The sequence below is a fragment of the Neovison vison genome, chromosome 7 (genome assembly GCF_020171115.1).
Source record: "Neovison vison isolate M4711 chromosome 7, ASM_NN_V1, whole genome shotgun sequence".
Taxonomy (NCBI): Eukaryota; Metazoa; Chordata; class Mammalia; order Carnivora; family Mustelidae; genus Neogale; species Neogale vison.
Genome location: NC_058097.1, coordinates 156,791,272 through 156,808,734, shown reverse-complemented (window position 1 = coordinate 156,808,734; position 17,463 = coordinate 156,791,272). Strand labels below are relative to the sequence as shown.

The 17,463-nt window shown below is 37.7% G+C and overlaps 1 protein-coding gene across 1 annotated transcript in view; it reads left to right on the top strand.

Annotated features, from left to right (window-relative positions):
* Positions 1-17,088, top strand: part of STK33 (serine/threonine kinase 33) — a 68,971-nt gene extending 51,883 nt beyond the window's left edge. The window contains exon 12 of the mRNA XM_044260896.1: positions 16,261-17,088. Coding sequence (XP_044116831.1) covers positions 16,261-16,473 — 213 coding nt within the window. The 3' untranslated portion in view covers positions 16,474-17,088. The remainder of the gene's footprint in view (positions 1-16,260) is intronic.
* Positions 17,089-17,463: the final 375 nt, after the last annotated feature.

Here is a 17,463-nt window from a genome sequence, read left to right as displayed (position 1 = left end):
AGTGGACCCACACAGTTCAAACCCCTGTTGTTCAAGGGTCAAGTGTACATATACTCACACTCAGATGTGTGTATTATACATATATACACATGTGCATTTACATATACGTATGTATAGACAAACACAAATACTTACACATACACCACATACGACCACATTATCTTGTATTTTGTAGTCTTGGATTTTATCTGTGTTTGTTACTGAATCTGACATAAAATACCCTTGTGAACCAAATATTGGGTTGGTTGTCTTCCATCACCTTCTCCATGGCTCTGTCACACACCTCCCCTCCCTTCCCAGCGCTTGCAAGTCACAGAGTGATGCGAATTGTTATGCTGTTCTCAGCTACTACTTCCAACTAAGGGACAGAAGCATTGGAATTTGAGGTGCTCATGGGTGCTAGAGCTATAACCAGTGGTATAAATTTTATACCAGGTAGGTTGAAGTTTTAAGAACATAGATTTCTACTCATCAGCAGGAAGAATTTTTCTACAGTCAGAGCTCACTTGCAATAAAATGGGCTGGACCATGGATAGGGAACCCCTTCTCCCAGTTCATGCAAGTGTTCATGCAGACTCTAGAAAGCTACTTGTCATGACTGCTATAGCAGGAATTCCTGCAAGATGGGTAGGAGTTTGTCCTGGATGTCCTCTAAGGAACTTTCCCACACTTGGGCATTGGTTGTGATGTCTTGAAAGAAATACATTACCTTGTGTGGTAGTTTTTCTGAAAAGTGTTACCCCTTAAAAGAAAGACTTCTTATACATTTAACATATTAAGTTCTTTCACGGGTTTTTATAAGTATGTTACTTTGTTAATTATATTGAAGCTGAGCTTGTGCTAAGAAATTACTTCTTTTCTTTCAAATCTTCATTAACAATAGTAAATAGTGGAGTATAAGTTCTCAAGTGATAAATGAAAATAGAGCTTGCCATTTACCCTTGAGTCCATGCAGGATTCATATTGTAATGAATATTCTTAAGAGTGAAATTTAAATTTTATTAAAATTATTCTTTGAATATTAAAATATTTCCCATGAGGAAAATTTTGTTTGTAAAAATTAAATTATATGAATGATTTAATGTGATAATATAAATTATTTATACCTACTAAATTAAGGAAATTCTTTTTCCATTAAAATTTTTAAAATTTGGCTTTAAGTGGAAATCTACCAGCAATTCCTGTTTTCCATTGTATCATTGTTCTCTCTTCTGAAGAATCTCATAAACCCATTTAGAGCTCTGATTTTTTTTTTTTTAACAAGCCAGGGTAATCATGCTTTTTGGCTAAGTGGCAGAGCTCTTGGAAGACTAGCAGAGAAAGTGAGGATTGGTTATAAATCAAACACTTGAACTGAGCATTTTCCTCTGTCACACCTTTTCTTGGTTCCAAATGCTGTGGTCATTATGGAAAAATATAGTCTACCTCTCCTCATTGTTCATGTTTGGACTAAGATATCACACTACACTCTTCCAAACTTGTCTTCCAATAGTTGGCATTTGGCCAAGTGCTTTTTTATTTTTTCTTTCTTTTTATGTTTTTTTTCTTCTTTTTTTCAATTTATTTATTTTCAGAAAAACATTATTCATTATTTTTTCACTACACCCAGTGCTCCATGCAAGCCGTGCCCTCTATAATACCCACTACCTGGTACCCCAACCTCCACCCCCCTGCCACTTCAAACCCCTCAGATTGTTTTTCAGAGTCCATAGTCTCTCATGGTTCACCTCCCCTTCCAATTTACCCAAATTCCCTTCTCCTCTCTAACGCCCCTTGTCCTCCATGCTATTGGTTATGCTCCACAAATAAGTGAAACCATATGATAATTGACTCTCTCTGCTTGACTTATTTCACTCAGCATAATCTCTTCCAGTCCCGTCCATGTTGCTACAAAAGTTGGGTATTCATCCTTTCTGATGGAGGCATAATACTCCATAGTGTATATGGACCACATCTTCCTTATCCATTCATCTGTTGAAGGGCATCTTGGTTCTTTCCATAGTTTGGTGACTGTGGCCATTGCTGCTATAAACATTGGGGTACAGATGGCCCTTCTTTTCACGACATCTGTGTCTTTGGGGTAAATACCCAGGAGTGCAATTGCAAGGTCAGAGGGAAGCTCTATTTTTAATTTCTTGAGGAATCTCCACACTGTTCTCCAAAGAGGCTGCACCAACTTGCATTCCCACCAACAGTGTAAGAGGGTTCCCCTTTCTCCACATCCTCTCCAACACATGTTGTTTCCTGTTTTGTTAATTTTGGCCATTCTAACTGGTGTAAGGTGATATTTCAATGTGGTTTTAATTTGAATCTCCCTGAGGGCTAATGATGGTGAACATTTTTTCATGTGTCTGATAGCCATTTGTATGTCTTGATTGGAGAAGTGTCTGTTCATATCTTCTGCCCATTTTTTATGTGTTTGCCCGTTTCCTGTGTGTTGAGTTTGAGGAGTTCGTTATAGATCCTGGATATCAACCTTTTGTCTGTACTGTCATTTGCAAATATCTTCTCCCATTCCATGGGTTGCCTCTTTGTTTTTTTGACTGTTTCCTTTGCTGTGCAGAAGCTTTTGATTTTGATGAAGTCCCAAAAGTTTATTTTCGCTTTTGTTTCCTTTGCCTTTGGAGACATATCTTGAAAGAAGTTGCTATGGCTGATATCAAAGAGATTACTGCCTATGTTCTCCTCCAGGATTCTGATGGATTCCTGTCTCATGTTGAGGTCTTTTATCCATTTTGAGTTTATCTTTGTGTACGGTGTAAGAGAATGGTCGAGTTTCATTCTTCTACATATAGCTGTCCAGTTTTCCCAGCACCATTTATTGAAGAGACTGTCTTTTTTCCACTGTATATTTTTTCCTGTTTTGTCAAAAATTAATTGACCATAGAGTTGAGGGTCCATATCTGGGCTCTCTACTCTGTTCCACTGGTCTATGTGTCTGTTTTTATGCCAGTACCATGCTGTCTTGGTGATCACAGCTTTGTAATAAAGCTTGAAATCAGGTAAGGTGATGCCGCCAGCTTTATTTTTGTTTTTCAACATTTCCTTAGCGATTCGGGGTCTCTTCTGATTCCATACAAATTTTGGGATTATTTGCTCCAGCTCTTTGAAGAATGCCGGTGGAATTTTGATCGGAATGGCATTAAAAGTATAGATTGCTCTAGGCAGTATAGACATTTTAACAATGTTTATTCTTCCAATCCAAGAGCATGGAATGGTCTTCCATCTATTTGTGTCTTCTTCAGTTTTTTTCATGAGTGTTCTGTAGTTCCTCAAGTACAGATTACCCACCATGATCAGGTGGGATACATCCCTGGGCTACAAGGATGGTTCAACATTCACATATCAATCAATGTGATACAACAAATTAATATGAGAAGAGAGAAGAACCACATGATCCTCTCAATTGATGCAGAAAAAGCATTTGACAAAATCCAACATCCGTTCCTGATTAAAACGCTTCAAAGTATAGGGATAGAGGGAACATTCCTGAACCTCATCAAATCTATCTATGAAAGACCCACAGCAAATATCATCCTCAATGGGAAAAAGCTTGCAGCCTTCCCATTGAGATCAGGAACAAGTCAAGGATGCCCACTTTCACCACTCTTGTTCAACATAGTATTAGAAGTCCTAGCAACAGCAATCAGACAACGGAGAGAAATAAAAGGTATCCAAATTGGTAATGAAGAAGTCAAACTCTCTCTCTTCGCAGATGACATGATTCTTTATATGGAAAACCCAAAAGACTCCACCCCCAAACTACTAGAACTCATACAGCATTTCAGCAATGTGGCAGGATACAAAGTCAATGTGCACTAACAATGAAAATACAGAAAGGGAAATTAGAGAGTCGATTCCATTTACTATAGCACCAAGAACCATAAGATACCTGGGAATAAACCTAACCAAAGATGTAAAGGATCTGTACTTGAGGAACTACAGAATACTCATGAAAGAAATTATTTTTTCTTTTTATTATGAAATTTTAGCCTAATTTAGGTGTGTTCTTTAAAGATAGAATCTTTAAGGACAGAAATGTTCTCTTGTGTATATCTTGTGTCTTATAGGCTGAGTACATCTAAGTAGTGTTTTATGTCCTTAGTAACCCTCTAAATTCCCCACAGTGGGTTCTTAATCTGTTCTATCAAGTAGACCCAAGACTTCAATTCCTAAAACAGCATTTACTCATCTTCAAATGAGATGCTTGGCAGACCATTGCTTATTTCAAGAACATGCCTTTTAACATTATGTCCTCAGTGATTTCTTATAAGTAGTACAATACTTTCATTATTTATTAAGCTCAGAAAACAACTGAGAAATAAATGTCTGGTAATTAAAATGCACTTCCACATAACCAAGGAGAGAGGGACTAAAAACTCCAGACGTATATTTACATTATGGAATTCTTGCTTCATAAAAGAGATACTTTATCATTGTTAAATTATTTATCAAATACAGTCTTGAACGTACTTATTTAGTGAAAATGGAAAATTTTTCTGATTGTTTCCTTTTGTGATTATTTTTCTCCACTGAAAACATGGCCTTTACAGTGTCACAGGAGATGGTACATGAAGCAGATACTTTCGTATAGAAAGTAGAAATTCAAGGTTGCTTAGAAACTTTGAAAAGTTATTTTGATCAATGAAATGTATTCATGTAGCAGTTCTTCAAAGACAAGAAACGTTTGAATTTAAATAACATTGAAATTAAACAGTTGAACTGTGGTATGTTGGTACATTTCTATGAGAGTCAGGTTTTCTTGGTATTTTCGTTGAGTAGGATAAAAATTTTCTTCTCTTGACAAATTAAACCTTAGCTTTCTGAGCCCATGTGAATCATGTGCAAATTTGGTGGTGCTTCCACAACTTTGGCATACTTTTGTAGTTCAATATTGAAACCTTGCAATCTGGCATGCACTTAAAATATAATGGTTAAAAGCACACGCTCCAGATCCAGGCTGCATGTATTCAAATCCTGGCTTCACTGCTTATAAACTTTATGACCTTGTACAAACCTCTTGGCCTCCTGTTCCTCATCTGTAAAATGGGAATAATGATGGTATCAACCAGGGATTAAGTAAAATAATGTATGTGACACTCTTGACATGGTAAGCACTTTGTAATGTTAGCCTTTATTGCTTCTATTATTATATTGCTAACGAACTTGCATAGAATATTACAAAAATTGCACGTTTTTTCCCCTGCCAGTTTCATGACTCCTTTGGGTATATCTCCTTTTGGGTATGAACAAACCAAGAAATATCATTTTCAAAGGTTATGAGGTGATGCTTCCAACCTCATTTGCCCTCTGACTTTTTTGAGGTCCCTAGCATACTATGATAGATAAGATAATTTTTCCCAATTATTTAACCCCTCCCTGTAAGGGATTTGTACATTCATAACCTTTGCCATGTGACATCGCAGTTCTCCCTACGAGAGTAAACGAAGGCTATTTTCTGATCCCACTAATGTTGGTTTTAACTAGATGACTTACTTTGGCTGATAGAATGTAAAAGGTAAGATATGAGTAGCATTCATGTGATTTAGTTTGCTCTCTTGTATTTCTGCTACCTGCTTTGAGAAGAATATGCATTTGGGGAGCCACAGTTCCTGAAATTATGAAGATTTGTGGAACAGACCTCAATCCAGGACAAAACCTAAACTCTGGTCTAGCCAACTCCTACAGCTACTGAGCCTTTTATAGTCATTTGTTATGTAATTGTACAGAAAGGAATTAACATAGCAGACCTAAACTGGTCACCTTGGAAAGGCCTGCTTACAAGGTTGGCCCTTGGGTGACTTCTGAGAACTTGAATTTGGTTGCTATCATTTTCTGATTAAGAATGGCCCATTCTTCCAAAACTGCACAGACAATACGGTTTATGCTGCAACCTGCTTTTCTTCTGGGGGTTCAGGATTTTGGTAGGTGCTGGGCAGAGACTGCCAACATGACCAGCTCCCAATAAAAACCCAGGGTTCCATCTCTTAAGACCTTCTGTGGTTGGCAACATTTGACATGTGTGGTCACAGCTCATTGCTGGGGTAATTAAGTACATTCCATGTGACTCTTGAGAAAGGACCCTTGGAAGCTTGAGCCTGGTTTCTGCTGGACTTCACCTTAAGTGCATTTTACCTTTGCTAACTGCAGTCTGTAATAAATTGTAGCAGTGAGTACAATTATGTGCTGAGTCCTTTGAGTCTTCCTAGTGAATCATGAACCTGGCGGTGACTTGGGGGACCTCCCAAGCACTGTAAGGTAACTGCAGCAATAGATGACTAATACAGGTACAAATAATTGGGTTAACATGAATCCTGACATGTTATTTTTTTTAAAAGATTTTATTTATTTATTTGACAGAGAGAGAGAGAGATCACAAGTATGCAGAGAGAGAGGAAGGGAAGCAGGCTCCCTGCCTAGCAGAGAGCCCGATGTGGGGCTCGATCCCAGGACCCTGGGATCATGACCTGAGCTGAAGGCAGAGGCTTTAACCCACTGAGCCACCCAGGTGCCCCCTGACATGTTATTTTTGACCCATGCTTTTTATAATGCCATTTGCTAGTTTGGATTCATAGGATTTTGTCCCTACTATTCCCACTAGAACCTTCTGTGTAGGCTTAGTTTGCACCACAAACTTAGCCAGGCTTCCACAGATGAAGGGAAGTATTAGTGAATCCTTTCAAATCATTTTTGTCCTCTCCCAAGCCTGGCTTTTGCTCAGCTCCTCTTAGGGACTATAGCTGTTAGGCTATGCTATGTATCTTTTCCCTATGGAGAACCAACCCATTGGGTTGGGTTATAACAAATATTGCTTTAATTCCACGTATATTAATTTGGGGTCTATTCATCTCTTATCCTGCATTTAGGCTATAACTGTCACATGTATTATGTATTATAGCTACATAATTACAAACCCCACAAAACAATGTTTTGATTTTTGCTTTAAATAGCCATATATATTTCCAAGAAATTAAGAGGACATTTTGTCTGTTATATATACCAAGGCATTTACCATTTCTGATGTTCTTTTTTCTTTTCTGAAATCCAGTTTTCCATCTGGTATCATTTCTCTTCAGTTTGATTCAGTCTCTATTTCTCTGTTAAATCTACCTGGTGAATATTTAATTTTAGGTATTCTAAAATTTCCATTTGATCCTGTTTTATTATTTCTAGTTCTCTTCAGAGATTTCTTATATTCCTAAAAGAATATTTTCCTTTATATTACTGGTAATAGTTATGATGACTGCTTTAAAATCCTTGTTTGCTAATTCCAACATCTGGGTCACCTCAGGATCTGTCTCTATTAATTATTATTTCTGTTGAGTAGTTTGGGATTGTATCTCAGACACTGGAAATGTTATGTTGTGCTGACTCTGGATTTGACTGTGTTCCTCCAAAAAGCATTGATGTTTCTGTTTTGTCAGGGAAATAGTTGGTTGGGTACAAATTGCAAATTGTCTCTTAGTCAGCAGTTCAAATCTTAGGTCAGTTCATTTCTCTTTCGCTGGGCAGAATTTAGGGTGCCCCTTCTCTGGCTATCTCCTTTAAGGGATTCCCTCATTACTTTCTCGTGTCTGTGGTTGCTCTGAATTCAGTCCTCTAATTCTTTAAACTAGAGAGAGAAGATTGTAAGTGTCCAAGGTTGGGAGAGTGGTGGTGAGGAACACATTGAAGAAGCAACGTTTGATATATAACAGAAATAATGGAAGCCAGAAGACAATGGAGTCACATTGTTAAAGTGCTAAGTAGAAAATGAAACAAAACTAAAAAAAACTGCCATCTTGGAATTCTATATCTCGTGATAATTTTCTTCAAAAATAAAGATAGAATAAAAAATATTTTCAAGTATGTAAAAGATGAGAGAATATGTTACCAGCATGTCTTAATTATAAGAAATACTAAAAGAAAATTCTCCAGGTTAAAAAAAAGTGATCCCAGATGGAAATCCTGACTAAAGGAAGGTATGAAGGGCAACAGCAAGGGTAAATATGTGAATAAATGTAAAATAATATTGACTTCTTGAAATAATAGCAATAATAATGAATCTAAGCTTTCATCTCAAAAAGCTAGGAAGAGAATAACAAATTAAAGCACCCTTCACACAAGAGGATATTGTGAATGATTTAGTCCCAATAAATTAGAATATTTATACAAAATGGTCAGATTTCTTTAAAAAGCATCAAAGCAGATATACAAAAATACAAAATCTGAATAATTTTATATTTACTTCAAAAATTGAATCTCTAATTTAAAAACTCCCAGTAAAGAAAATTTCAGTCTCAAATTTCTTCACTGGCTAATTCCTTTAAGTTTTGCAGATGAAAAAGCTTGTTACACAAACTCCTGAGACTATTTCCCAACTCATTTATAAGGGAAGTATAACTTTAACACCAAAATATGACAGGGATATTATAAGGAAAGAAAATTGTTAGCCAATATCTCTCATAAATAGATATAAAAATAGATATAGATTTTGTCAAATAGATATAGATTTATAGATATCTCTCATAAATAGATATAAAAATCCCAAACTCAGTATTAGCAAACTGAATCCAGAAATCTACAAAAAGAGACAGCACATTCTTGATCAAGTATACAGGTATACACTTATTCCAGGGATGTCTATTTGAATTAACATACAAAAATCAACCAATATAATTCACCCCATTAATAAGTAAAGGAGAAAAACCATATGGAAAAAAAATTTTGATGAAATTCAACACTCAAACATGAGTAGTAAACTAGGAACAGATGGTAACTTCTTTTAAATATTAAAGGATTTTTTTTATTTAAAAAATCTCTAAAGCTAATATTCTTCTTTTTTAAAGATTTATTCATTTATCTGAGGGAGATAGAGGGAAGGAGAAAGTGGGGGTGGGGACAGAGAGAGAATTTTCAAGCAGACTCCCTGCTAAGTGAGGAGACTGATGTGGGGCTCAATCTCATGACCCATGATATCATGACCTGAGCCAACATCAAGATTCAGATGCTCAATCAACTGAACCACACAGACACCCCAAAACTATCTTCATTCCTAATGATGACATATTGAACACTTTCCAACTGAAGGCAGGTGAAAAGCAAAGATGCCCCTTTGTACTTCTCTTTAATATTGTACTAGCGATCTTAGCCTACGCAACAAGACACATAAAAGAAAATTATATAGCTGGAAAAGAAGAATAAAGCTATCTCTATTTGCAGATGACATGACTGTGCACAAAAAAAATCCCTGGAATCTACAAAGTGTGAATTAAACAGTTTTCAGTGTGTAAGATCTATATACAAAAATAAAATATATTTTCACATACTAGCAATGAATAATTAGAAAACAGAATATTAAAATACCATTTAAGACATCACAAAATGTGGGGCACCTGGGTGGCTCAGCAGGTTAGGCCTCTGCCTTTGGCTCAGGTCATGAACTCAGGGTCCTGAGATCGAGCCCCGCATCGGGCTCTCTGCTCAGCAAGAGCTTGCTTCCCCGTCTCTCTCTGCCTGCCTCTCTGCCTACTTGTGTGATCTCTCTCTGTTAAATAAATAAGTAAAATCTTTAAAAAAAAAATCACAAAATGTAAAATACTTAGTCTTAACTCTTACAAAATATATGTAAAATGTTTATGTCAAATCTGACAACACATTGAAATTGAAGAAGACTGAAATATTTTGAAAGAAATACCATATTTATGGACTGGAAGCTTTGATACTGTTAAGAGGTCAGTTCTCCCCAAACTGACTTATAACTTTAAAGCAATCCCAATTGAAATTGAGAGCTTTGCTTTTCTGTTAGAAATTGACAAGATGCTTCTAAAATTTGTTTGGAAATACATAAGACCTAGAATACCCCAAAATCACTCAAAAGAACAAAGTTGGAGAACTTACATGATGTGATTTCAGCACTTACAATATAGCTATGGTAATTAATACAATGTGGTATTGTATTGAGGAAACAAAATACAATCTAGAATTGTCCCCCACTTAGGCAGTCAGTTGATTTTAAAGATTTTATTTATTTATTTGACAGAGAGAGGTCACAAGTAGGCAGAGAGGCAGGCAGACTGAGAAGGGAGAAGCAGGCTCCCTGCTGAGCAGAGAGCCCGATGTGGGGCTCGATCCCAGGACCCTGGGATCATGACCTGAGCAGAAGGCAGAGGCTTTAACCCACTGAGCCACCCAGGTGCCCCAGTCAGTTGAATTTTGACAGAGATTTCAAAGCCATTCAATAGGGAGAAAGATAGGGTTTTTTCCCCAATAAATAGTGCTGAACTAATAAGATATCTATATGCAGAAAAAAGAACTTTGACCCCCCGAGCTTACACTGTACACAAAAATTAGTTTGAAATGGTAGTAGACCTAAATCTAAAAGCTAAACTGTAATGCTCATAGGAGAAAACTTAGGAGAATATCTTCCAACCAGTGAGTAGTCGAAGATTTCTTAGAACACCAGGCATCATGCTAAAAAGTTCTTCAAAGTACATGCATTTTCTTATCTAAGGCATTTTAAGAAACAGAATAGGCAAGCCACAGACAGGGGAGAAAAAAAATTCAATAGACCTAACAAAGGACTTGTTTAGAAAATATTGAGACAGTTCTTACAACTCAATAATAATAATGCGACTCCACTTTTAAAATATGCATAAGATTTGAACAGACATTTCAGATAGGAAAATATACTAATAGTCAACATATGAAAAAATATGCAACATCAGTAGTTATCAGGAAAATGCAAATGATAACAGGAAAAGCTACAATGATATATCACTATATCCTTTCTAGAATGGCCAAAATTTAAAAAGACAAGTTCATATTTTAGCAAATATTAGAGCAAGTGGAATTTTCCTGTATTGTCTGTGGATTGCAAAATGGTACAGATTCTTTGGAATACAGTCAGGCAGTTACTTATAAAGTTAAACATTTACTTACCATTTATCCAGAAATACCAAATTTGAGTTCAAAAAAGGATTTGTAGAATATATTTATAACAGTTTTATATATAAAGAGTCCCAAACTGGAAAGAGCCGAAATATCCATTAATAGAAGAATGGATAAACAAATTGTGGTATATCCATTTAATGGAATACTACTTGATAGTAAAAAGGAATAAACTACAATTGGTGATTCACTGATTGGTGAATCTCAAGACATATGTGGTAATACCATGAGACTCAATAATTATCTCAATAAAAATTTCCTTTTTTAGAATATTAATATAAATTTCAAATTAATATGTTAAGCAAAGAAAGTCAGACACAAGATTACACACTGCATGTTTTCTTTACACAAAGTTTTAGAGAAGTAATTATGTTGATAAATATCAGAACACTGGTAGCCTCAGGATGGGAGGGAGTTGAGTGGGATGTGACCCCCGGGAAATTTGTGGGGAGTTGTTCTATTTCTTGATTGGGGTGTTGGTTATACAGGTCTGTATCAAAACTCATCAAACTGTACACTTGAGATTTGTACAATCTACTGTATGTAAATTGTACTTTAACTAAAAAAGAAAAGAGAAATTTATATCTCTCTAATTTGCAAGTTAGATTTTATTTTCATTAACTCCCTACAAGGCCCAGCTATTTGTGTAGGTAGCCTTATAAAAGAAATCTATATATTTGGAAGTTAATTACTCTTTGTCCCTTTGGTTTTTTCTTTCCCTTCCTTCTTCCTTCTGAAAACCACAGGAATGTGAGAGAAAGTGGGTGACCATTGTGAGCAGAACTGGAGCTGAAAACTTGTATCAGAATGTTCTGTCACTTGGACCTTGTGCAGGCCTATAATTTGAATGTGTGACTCTAGAAATGGTTGCTATGGTGATAAACCACTTTACTTAAATAGCATGTATTTTACTCAAAATTCAGAGAAATGGTAACAGTTTCTAGTAATCATGTACTGGTATTAACTTGCAGGGATATGCCTAGAGCTTACAGGTTTTGCATCCATTATCACCAGATGAGTTCATCAGGTTAAAGTTATGCCAGTGAATAATGAAATACGTATATTTAGCCCAATTTTCTTGTTACATATCTCCCCTTGCACACATGGAGCCCCTTTCCAAGATTAATAATATGAGCTGGAGAAATCAGGCCAAGGGTGCTGAATTACTAAGAGATGGAACTGGAGGGAACTTGTAAGGTCATCTTTTCCATCATCCCGCCTCTAGGAGGACTGAATATTCTTCAACCGTCCCAAGTGGTAAGAGTCTGTCAAGGATGAAGAACAATTGAGATGCTGCTTGTGCCAGCCCCTAGTGTAACCATCCTGATTGCAGCACTCAGAGACACCTTCTAGCTCCACAGAGCTGAGCTCTGTCCCCTCTGCATTCTACCGAGTGTGATTACGTATGTCCTCTATTCTTTGTATTTCTAGACTGAAGAGCTTTCTTGTAAAGAAACCTCCATCCATTAATCATATTAGTAACCTGTCTGTAAACCTTCTCTGGTTCCTTTATCTCTGTTCAAGTTGATTGCAGTGTTTCAGGTATGAATTCTTTATGATTTTACATAAGGATAGAAGGATTTTTTTCTTTGTTTCTAAGGTGCTTTCTGATGATAGTCAGGTTTTCTTGATCACTGTGCAACAGTATGTTACACCAGCATCTAAAGAGAACGATCTATAGTGATTTGTAGATCCTTTCTTAGACTGATAATGATGGCCAACAATCTCATAATGATCATTTGGACTCTTTTCCCCCAGAATATTGAAATTCCCCTCTCATCTTCCTCCCCCTTTGTGCAATCTTACGGGAGATCCTCACCCTCTATTTGCCTTTTATGACCTGGAAGATCTTAGTATTTCTTATAGCCTTGGCAATTTCACTTTTCATTTCTTTGTCATGTTACTTAGAAAACTATAAAATTGCATCAGTGACAGCATAGATCCCCGAGGATTCCCCTCAAGTAGGAGAGTGGAGAAAGAGAAACCTAAAATTTAGATAACCTGTAACCTCCAAAGGAAATCCCTGAAACATTAAGATTTGTTTACATTACTAGAGAAAAGCCTGGAAGCTGGAATTTGCCTTGGCCATTTGCATTCAAGGAGATGAGAGGCTCGGCTTTTGGTGACAAAAGCTACAGCTCAATCTGCCCGACACCACAAGGGCCAGCCTGCATATGTGTTTTATTAACATCAGAGCACAGTTTCAGTAGGGTGATATTTAATAGAGGAGACTCAGAGTCTTCAGGAAAACTCTTACAATTCTGATTCTTAAACAGTGACATCCTAAACTTAATGCAATTACAAATTAGCAAAGAGAAATGTTAATGTGCGCGCGCGCGCACACACACACACGAAACACAGGATACACACGTATACACAGAAGCTTCTAAGCATTTGCAATAAACATTTGCATAAAGGTGAGTAGATTTGCATTGATGTTACCAGCGAGTAAAGGTACAAATACGGACATTTGTTCCAGTGCAACCAGTTTCAGGCCAACTTGGAGTTCCATTAAACTATAGCTGACTATATTACTTTTAATACGTATTAAAATTGAGACAGAAATAAGGAAACAGACACTTATATGTTGCTGGTAAGAGTCTAAGTTGGTACAGTTGCAGTGGAAGGCAACATGGCAGTAGATTTCAAAATTACAAATCCGTATACATTTTGACCCAGGAGTCTCACTTCTAAACTATCCATCTTGTAGACATACTTACACACCCACAAAATGACACAAGTACAAGATTATTCACAGCAGCACTATTTGTACTAGGAAAAGATTGGAAACAACCTGAATGCCCACTGTGAAGGGACTAGCTAAATAAATTGTAGTCCCTTCAAACAAGAGAAGACTGCATAGCCAAAAAGAAGAATGAACACCCTTTTTATATATGGACATGAAAGGATCCTTAAGATAATCATTTAGTTGAAAAAAATCATGACAGTAAAAGAGGGCTTACAGTGGGCTACCTTTTGTGTTAAAAAAAAAGGGGGGGGGAGCATGTCAATATACCAATTAGACTGAACCATATGAAATTGCCATTATTGGGCTGTTTTTGACCTGTAGAAATGCCTACCAATTCAGTTTGGTTCCACTTAATATTTGCTCAAAGATGCATGACCTCTCTCTGGAAATGTACTCTGTAAATTGATAATATTGGTTGTCTTTGATGTGGGTCAGAGCTGAGTTAACTGGGGGGCAGGGAGGAGATTTTTAACACTGTGAATATTAAATCATGGGGGTGTGCCACCTATTTAAAAAAATACATCACTAAAATTAGATATGAATAAATAAAGAAATGTAGCTGAGGAATATCATTTTCTCATCTTGCTTTAGCATGAAATTGAGAAATATTTCTGCACCAAAGCAAGCAAACATTTTGGTCTAGCTTCCTCTTCCCTTCCCCTTTGCCAGAAAATTCTGAGGATTATCTTAAGATATCTTATCCAAGAAGAAAATACCAGAGCCTCTAGTCATTTTGGAAAAACTAATCTACATCACTGCCCCCACCCACAGAGACTGTTTCTGAGTATTTCTTCCTGGTGATGCAACTCCTAGTCTCATTTAGCAACCCAAGCCCATTAACAAATGGAACTATGGAGAAGAATGGAAGTGTTAAGCCAGATATGAATATGCACACATTAAAAAGAAAATGCCAGAGTCTCTGTTCCTACACTCTAGAGAGCAGTACTTGTAGTAGACATGTTGAAAAACATTTCCTCGACTACTTGGATGATAGTTCCAAAGGTGGAAATGTCAAAAGGGAGAAGGTTACACTGAGATTCACCTTTTAATAGGATTTGTATGTCAAGTGAATTAAACTTTCATGAATTGAAATTTCCAAGATAGGTTTCCTGTCTCAGAGATCAGTGCTGCACACAACAAAGCAGCTTCTTTCCACTGGACGTGGGAACATCGGGGGAGTTGACTCTCACCCCATTGTTGCACGTGGGCGTTCTCAGTGAGAGGGTAGGCTGGATTGCCGAATGCTAATGCATTTTCAGTATTTTCTATTTCATGGAAGGATACACAGAAAAGCAACATAGAAATTTTGTTGGAAAAAAAAATCTATGGAGAAAAGGACTTTTTTTACATTTCCAAATGTAGACAAATTAATTCTTCAAGTACAAATAATACAAGCTCAAGAATTAAGCATACACTGTTATGAAGCCATACACAAGTGATCGTCTGTCTGCGATACAGCACAACATCAGGTGAACTTTCTCCTCTAAATATAGCTACCAAAATCATAAGTGACCTGAAGTTCTGCTGGAGCCCTGGGAGGTCACTTGTTCATCAGGCAAATCTATATTAAGTGCCTACTACCATATATAAATCATGGCCACTGGTATCATAAGAGCCTGTGTGATCAAAGAAACTAGGTTTATTTGTAGTGTGTTACCTGTAATCTTTTCACATCCTTTGAAAATTGCTAATCTGATTATTAACTCCTATGTAGAATAACTTTGCATTCACCAGAGTGTTAGACGTATGAACACTTTCCAGACTGTTGTGTGTTATGTGAGGCCTACTGTACCTATGCTCCCATGTCTCATCCCCCACCCTGCTGTGTCCCCCTCTCCTAAGACATTCTCTGCTCTCTCAGAACTCTCAGAACTCTGTGCTCGCCTTCATTTCAGGAGAAGTGATCACTTCTAAAATGGGTCTAAGGTCAAAATGGACTCTGCTTCCCTCATGAAAGCAGAATCCAAGACCATTTCCTCTGGCAGGGGTGAGGTGACCTGCGAAAACATAATTGCCTATTGAGATCCCTTCTACCTGGTTTCTCCTTTTAAGAAGCACTTTGAAGGCCACTATCTTCATGCATTTTCCGAGTAAACCCACGTAGTAATTGTACAAATGCAGTTTCCCCATTGACTGGTGAGGTACGGAGACTCCGAGAGCTCCATGGACCTGCCCAAGGGGAGGGACTGGGATTAGAAGCCAGTCCACGGAGTCCAGGAACTGGCATGGCAGAACTGGCCTAGAAAGCTAGTCAAGAGGCAGTGAGCATGGTTCTGTCCTGGCTGACTTCCTTGTGCAAACGTTGCCAGATGTTTATTTTTATTTTGCGTGGCAGAGGATCTGAAATTGTGCCTCTAGTCTGCGCTACACCAAACACTAAACAAGCCTCTTTTCTTGAAGGTGCTAAAGGAACTTACTCTGACATTTAGTAACAGCTTTGCAGTGTGATTAGTTTATGTGTCCCCTCTGGAGAGAGCTCCAACTTGCAGATGCTGGGCAACTTTGTTGTCCCTTGCTTCTTTGAACTGGTGTCTGTTGCTTCCTGTCTGAAAAGTAACCCGGGCCTTTTCTTTTATTTGCAGTCCACTGTTTATGAAAAGAAATTTCCTGTGACCTATAAGAAGGAAAAGGTGGACAACTTGGACACGAAGTATACAAGTTCCACATCTAGCAAACACCTTCCGGCAGGATTCAAGGGAGAACCAGAGAAATCCCCCATGACTTCAAGCCAAGCAAGGGCAACCAAGTACATTGCTAAGTCCAATGCCCTGCCCAGAACCAAAAAGAAACTCTAAGTTTTCTTCACTGATGCGTAGTAAAAACACAGAGCTGCTCTTTCTGGCGCTAAGACAAGGAGATGGGAGTGGAGAGGACAGGACTATGTTGAGCTTTGAGCCTTTTAGCCCCACTGAGCCCTGCCATGGGTCTGCGCCAGCTGAAATGTGAAGCTAGGTGACCCCGGCAGCCTGATGTGAAAGGCCCACCGGCCCTGGGCTTGATGGGGGGCTGCGGCTGAAATCAACCCAAGAGATTTTCAAGAGTTGTTTAGAGGAGCACAGACCCTCAAAGCAAGGCGGTGGGCATGCCTGCTCAGTTTCACTTCAGATTCTTATATTTAGGCACAATTATTTGTAGGAGAAAATGAGAGCCAAATATGGCAATGGAGGTTCTGAATAATTGTGTGCACTTGGCACTAGAAGATTTTGTTAGGAAATCACTAATAAACTTGCCATAGGCATATACCAGCAGAAGCGCTTCAGCCATTCACATGTGTTCTTGTGATTTTAGGTTGCTATAGAATATTTAAGATAACTTATTTTAAATGTAGAAAAATAGGAGATTTTGTAACTGCTTGCCATTAACTTGCTGCTAAATTCCCCATATATTGACTGACTCAATAAAAAAACAGATGTTACCCATGCACGTTAATTTGTATGTTAACAAGAGGTAGATAGAATAAGGTCCTTGAAGCCCTTGTGCAAATTAAGAGTTTGGCCTGCTTCTGCAAAAGTAGGCACATAGCTTTGCGGGGAGGTCATGAAGGTGGGTATGGGGGAAAATACATCGTTACCCTGGGTATTACTGAGTATTTCCTTTTCACCTGGGCAAATAACTTAGCCATTCAAGGTCAAATTGGGTAAAGAGGGCCCTCCAAACAAATTCTAAGGAAGCAATTTGCATTTACTTTCCCCTCCATAAAGTAATAACTTAGTTGCAGTGCACCTCACCCCACGGGATTGTTTTAGACCTCCCAAATGATGTACAGCAGGCCTGCTGAGTACACA